General features: G+C 34.5%; 1 protein-coding gene across 4 annotated transcripts; it reads left to right on the top strand.

Moving 5' to 3' along the window:
- The first annotated feature begins 453 nt into the window (after positions 1-453).
- LOC147394434 (uncharacterized) lies at positions 454-5,692 on the top strand. 4 transcript variants are annotated; one of them, XR_015181561.1, is made up of 6 exons: positions 454-1,359; positions 1,450-1,527; positions 1,659-1,735; positions 4,030-4,099; positions 4,418-4,517; positions 5,374-5,692. XR_015181561.1 is itself a non-coding variant. In XM_086454310.1 (3 exons), exons 1-3 carry the CDS (start codon positions 661-663, stop codon positions 1,668-1,670), a joined length of 789 nt encoding a protein of 262 aa, XP_086310436.1. In that variant the 5' UTR covers positions 454-660; the 3' UTR covers positions 1,671-1,953. The 4 variants fall into 4 exon arrangements, 1 of the variants encoding a protein (XP_086310436.1); XR_015181562.1 differs by lacking the exon at positions 4,030-4,099; XR_015181563.1 differs by lacking the exons at positions 4,030-4,099; positions 4,418-4,517.
- Positions 5,693-6,441: the final 749 nt, after the last annotated feature.

The following is a 6,441-nucleotide window of genomic DNA, read 5'->3' on the forward strand; positions in this document are numbered from 1 at the left end:
ACTCGATTGACTCAGAATGTCCACCATATTGAATCAAGTCAAAACATCATGAGTTGACTCAATAAATCAAATTAAATTTTATCACTGTAAAAAATAAAAGAGAGCTGCTAACTTTTGCTAACTTCTCCCCAAGTTGTGTGCAAATTCTTACATAGGAATTGGTGTGGCATTGGCAAAAGTTGGTGTGGCAATAGCAGTTCTCAAATATAAATATAAATATTTTTACACAAAAAGAAAAAATATATATAACCCAGTAGGTCGATTGAGTTTTTGATCCGACTCGGTAGAATTCAGAATGATTTATCCAAATGATTTTCCGAGTTGACTCGATGAGTTTGAAATTTAAAAACCGGGTATGCGCATAGTACACAGTCGCGTATTCTAGGATTTTCCATTTGAACCATATATAAATGTACTAAACCAAACGTTAACCCGCTCTCTCTCTTCTCTCATATATATATATATTTCCCGGCTCTATTTATCAGAGAAACAAAGAGGAGAGATTCCTTTCTCTCTCATACTTACAGAAGAAACCTTCTCTGACTCAAACTCCATGGATTTCTCCTTCAAATCTTCAAAATTTAACAAAATTTAACAAGAAGAAGACTTTCGATCTGAGCTCTGTTTTCTCTTTCTCTCTATTTCACTCAATTTCGATTAATGGTGATTTCTGGAGTTTCAGAAGAAGAGATTCCTCAGAAATCCATGGCGATGGCTCCCAAAAGATCGAAACCTCTGCACAATTTCTCCATGCCTTGTTTGAAATGGGGGAATCAAAGGTTTCTTAGATGCATGAAAGTGAATTCGAATGGAGAAATTGCTTCTCTTGATCGCAGATCCTCTGCTTTTGAATCCGAATCTGAAGGTTTGATGATCAAAGAATCTGAATTGGAGAAACGGAAGTATTCGAGCAGCTTTGAAAGTTTCAGGAAATCTTCATCTCTGTCTCCTAATAATGGAGGAAAATCTAAGATCGGAAAGGATGGAACTGAAGCAAAATTTGGCTTTGATAAGATGAAGGGTTCGATTCCGAAAGAAGAAGAAGGCGAAGGCGAAGGCGAAGAAGAAGAAGAATCTTCTGCCATGGCTGCGAAGCCGTGGAATCTGAGAGCGAGAAGAGCTGCTTGTAAAACTCCAAGTAAGATTGGAGGAGAAGCTTTGAAATTTTCTCCTCAGAAGACTGAGAATCCAACGAAAAAATTGCTTCGGTCGAACGGTTTGGAGAAGGAGAAGGAGAGGCGAAAGTTCTCAATATTACTCTCTCGAGAAGAAATCGAAGATGATTTCGGAACAATGACGGGAGGGAGACCATCTCGCAGGCCAAAGAAGAGGGCTAAGATCGTACAGAAGCGATTAGATGTAAGAAATTTGATTCGTATTTGTTTTTGTAACAATTTCAGATCTCTAGGTTCTTTATGAATCCTAAAGAAAATTTCTTGAATTTTTCAGATGTTGTTTCCTGGGTATTGGTTATCGGAAATTACTGCAGATTCATACAAAGTTCCTGATGAACTCGACTCTAAGAAGGTAATTTTAGTATCTGATTCCTCCCCCCCCCCCTCTCCCCCCTTTTTTTTTTTCGAATGTGATGGTTAGTTTGTAATTCTCCTTAACATGTCAAGCTTATAATCTAGATCATGGAATCATGTTTTTTGCAGAGCAAGAATTGAGTATGTGATGAAGGTTTTGGGAACTTTGGAGATTTCTGATTGCTGACTGTTGGTACATTGTGAGCGTAAGTAGTGGTATAAAGTAATAAACACCATCCATCTGTAAATTGAAATTTCATAAAAATGCTGAAATTCCTGATAAATTGTTGTTCAAGATCAGTTTTTTTTAGATGCTAATTTTGTTCAATATTTGCATTGGTTCTCCTCTTTTTTATTATCAGAATATTTAATAAAGAAAGGGTTTTCGGGTGGTGTTGAATGGAAGGAAATTATATTTACATTTTGAGTTGGATTGCTTGAATATCACACACACATAACACTAAATATATTTATTTGCCTATGAAATTATTTGCTTCTTCATGAAGTGAGAGAAATCATCAAATCAAGGAATTCGTGTGTAGAGTTGTAGTAACATACGGCAGTCTGAGATTTTCAGTTTTTGATTTCTATTCTTGCTATCCTGAATCAGAGGAAGAGTGGCATAGTTTGTTAGGAAAAGATGCTCTTATGGTTATAGACATGGAATTTACTGAGCTTAATTTTTTGGAAATTTAGTTTATATTTTTTTCCGTTCAATTTTTATCTTGGGAAAACGAAGTTTAACTGTAATATATCAATGAATATTGCTGAAGTGACCTCAAGCTTGGACCTCACATCGCACACCCTGACGTGAAAGTGTATGGGAACCATGGATGCTTTTCCTTGAGATACGACTGAAAAAGCATCTATGGTACCTATCCACTTTCACATCAAGATGTGCAATATGAGGTCCAATCTTGAGGTCACTCCAGCACGACTCTATATCAATACCTATCTTATGATTAGGGGTTGAAACAAAAACCAGGTTCTCCATAGGTTGCGTACTTTCGAAGTTGTTCTTGGCTAAAATTATTTTTCGTTGTTGTATTATGTTCCCTTCATACATGTAAGCTACATTAATATTAAGAATGTGCAAGTGCATCAAATCTGCAGATATACAATGCATTTCCATAAGAATTGTTTATTATCCTTTATTTTTATTCTTTTAATGGGTAAAATTGTTTATTATATTTTGAGATTTTTTTATGAGAAGAAAACAAAAAATCTGTGAAAAATTACATTTTCCCTTCTTCTCAGCCTGAACATGCACATCTGGAAACATTGAGGTTAATTTAGTTATGAAAAATCAACCACATAATTGCATTTTATTTACTAATAGGATAATCTCTTTAATTAACTGTAGATTTTACTCTTAAATTCCAAATCTTTCGAATAAATGCTGATCATTGAATATTTAATGACTTGAAATCCTGAGAAGGCCATGTGGCTCACTCTCGGACCCACTAAACCCATGAAGGTTACCGACACTTTGATGGACTGACACAACACAAATTGGCCTGATTGATGATGCTTAGCTATTGACATTGAGCATTTTCCATCAAGGAGTTGAAACCTTTTTTCCTTACACGCGGTCATAGTTCATGATGAAAAAGGCTTGAATCCACTGACTAAAGAAATCTTCAATCATGAAAATTTTGGAGGTAGAGGTCCCTGATTTGTGGTCTAAAAACTAATTAGCGTTGTCATCATGTTCGTTTTATCATTTTCCTTCATCTGAATTTTTCCCGGCATATTGACAACAAAGAGTTTAGGGTGAATTTAAAAGTTTATTACCTTGGTTATGGATCCAGGGCTTCACCAAGTTGTATCGTGTGTTTGTATACTCTTTTTTGCACTCGTAATAATGAATATTTTCTTAAAGAAAAAGGGGAAACACTCAGCTTGACATATGTGCTCAAAGGCTATTCTCAATGCCTTTGTCTCCTTAAGCTTGGCAAGCACATCTTTGTTCGGGGCATCTTGAAGGTTGCATCTGTAAAATCTTGAATATTTGCTGAGTTTTAAGCTGCAATTATTTGTAGTTCGTCTTTGGTTGAGCAATTAATTTTTGAAATTACAGGATTCTCTTAGAACCATAAGCAGGGTTCATGCCTTGTTCAATAGAAGATGTTTCGTGGAAAATAGTAGATCTAATCTGACTTTAGAAATCTTTGTTTTGGATCTTCAATAATGCTCAATCCACAAAGAACCTAACTTATGTGGTTCTTCCATGTTCATTACTATTGACACGGAAATACACAAAATTGCACACATCAAAGCATGTAGTCAAGCACACTGGAATCTGAACACAGATTACTATTTATGTGGGTATTGATGTAACTTTCTTCTTGTTCTATCTTCGATAACTAAATAATGTCACGTTAAAAAAATCTTCATATTTCAGATGACTGTGTTCATCCCACTGTTCTTCATGCAGTTAGATTGTAGAATCTTTCTGACTTTCCATCTATATTCTTGACTAGATGATTTTTGTTTATAGTTAGCTCTTCTTCAACTTCAAATCTTGGTGTAGCTTTCTCTTGCAACCAAAAATTTGGTAAAAAAACAAGGTAAGAAAGTATTTAATGGCTCGAATCTCTTTCATCTACATATTTTATGTTTTCTTGCTTGTTTGTGGCAAGATTAGTACAAGTTTGAAATTCTTTCCTGTATGTTAGGGGTTCATATTTTCGCATTATGCACCATCTCATACTCTTGTATGATATGCAATTATGCACACGTCTTCATTTGTGAACAAAGATTAACTTCTTTGATGTTGATTCAAGGCTGTTTATATTCATCTCCCTTTACTGTCAATTTGATGGGCTTGTCATATCATTTGGAGGATCCTGACCATTCATTTAATCGAATATTTTTCTGGTTGACAGTTACTGCTCTACAACATGCAGTTGGATCCAATGGTTAGGCTCATCAAGTTGTACAGTTTTTGGGAATTTTGTGCATATGAGCGGGGGCTCATTAAGTATGGTATGAATCATTATTAGCATGTTTACAAATTACTTTGCGGGTGATTTTATATTTTTAGAAGTTTCATGTACTTTTGGGGTCTGACATAGTGTTCTCGACGAATTATTTGTGCATATAGCTCAGGCATTTTTAAACCTACAATAGTTAGTGTTTAGTTTAGGGTTTGTACTTCTGAACTCCCCCATCAACTAATGAAAGTTGACAGAAAGAGTTAATTATAACTCGTGTTGGTTGCTTATGAGAATTCACTCTGGAGTTGTAAAGAACTCCAACTCCTATACTTTGTCGATTTAGATTGTGCTTGGACTGCATGATGTAGATCCTTCAGTAGGCTTCATGGCCCATCAAGATCGATTGGTGCAGATCCATGAGCGATGATGATTTCTCTATTTAGTATTTGGGGATTAAATGAAGTTTAGCAGAGATCGGGTTCGGATTCTATCCGTATCTCTAGATATTGTCAGATGATGATCGTCATCATCATTTGTTTTCTTACATCAGTCTTTAAGGTGAGTTATCAACAATTCTCAATAAGAAATTATAATTCTCACCTTATATACAGAGTATTACTATTTAAGACATAATAGTTACGAAGAGTTAGATTGTTAAAACTTTCTAGAGTTGGCATTGCAAACATGCATGCATGTAGTAACTCCTGTGAGTCGTCAACTTTTACCTCCAAACAAGCCCTTAATGTCGTTATGTACACTAACAGAAACCAGAAAGTTGGAAATGAACCTTCTTCAGATTTTACTTGAAAGTGTACTTCGAATTCAATGTCTTTGAATTAAGATAAATTTTACTATAAATAACAATTATCTTTTGAGTTTCTCTTATAACGATGATTGTGATCCAGTGCTCCTTAGATGTGCCAGAATGGATCCCACACACTTCCAGTCAAGAAGTGCGAAATGAGGTTCCAGCCTGAGGTCACTTCAGCATTACTCTTTTGTTTATAGCATCTGAAAGCCTTAATGGTTCATCACTTTTGGCTCTTGTTTACTTTTAAGGTTGGCAGTCAAGTTGGTTCTGATTTTAATAGCCTCTGTCCTATTTCTGATAAAAGACTGAAATAAATTGTCAATGATAATATGTTTCTAGTCGTGCTGGTGTAACATTGAAAACGACATTGTTTCACACATTGGTGTGCACATAATAATCATAGATGTTGCTCACTCGGATATCTCGATGAAAATTGAAAAACATCTATGGCTCTGTACACATATCCATGTCAGAATTGTGTGAAACGATGTCAATTTCCATTTTTCTTACAGCATTTTTCATGTTTTTAATGGTTTTCTCTAAGGCTTTATGTAGTTGTTGGAGTAAAAAATAAAGTTTATAAAAAAATTATAACAATTATATATAAATAAAGATAACAAAAATGTGGATTTGAAGTATTGAAAATACAAGAAATATGGGTTTTAGACAAAATTGAATGGAAGACCATGATTCTCTTGAAATGAGCCCAAACTTTTAGGATAAGGTTTGGATGATGATGATGACGCCCTAAAGATCTTAGCAAGACTTTTCTAATGACGTCATTTTTACAATAAATTAAATCATCTATTTTTAGTTATTTCATTTAAGAAAAACTATTTTTAAAGAGAGATAATTACAATAAATAAATGATTGGTTACAATAAATGCAGAAAAATGGGACTGGTCTTTTATTCAACGGTCATGTTAAAAAGTTCTTAAATAAATAAAGCTAAGCCCTTTATTTTGCTATATTTATTATATTAAATGTAGAATTTTCATCTTCCAATTAGGGTTAAAGTACTCATCAAAGACCGAGATGACTAGGATGGGTTATCGTGGTCTCGAAGACAATCAGGAGAGATAGTTAATGTGAATCGTCGATCACATTGACTTATTGATTTGACTCTGATACATTGAAAATAATTGTGGAGTTTTATGACAAG

The sequence above is a fragment of the Akebia trifoliata genome, chromosome 9 (assembly GCF_017979445.1).
Source record: "Akebia trifoliata isolate Shusen 1 chromosome 9, ASM1797944v1, whole genome shotgun sequence".
Taxonomy (NCBI): domain Eukaryota; kingdom Viridiplantae; phylum Streptophyta; class Magnoliopsida; order Ranunculales; family Lardizabalaceae; genus Akebia; species Akebia trifoliata.

Coding starts and splice junctions, on each gene's coding strand:
- LOC147394434 (XM_086454310.1), top strand. CDS start 661: ATGGTGATTTCTGGAGTTTCAGAAGAAGAGATTCCTCAGAAATCCATG. Junction 1,360..1,449: donor TCGTACAGAAGCGATTAGAT/GTAAGAAATTTG, acceptor TGAATTTTTCAG/ATGTTGTTTCCTGGGTATTG.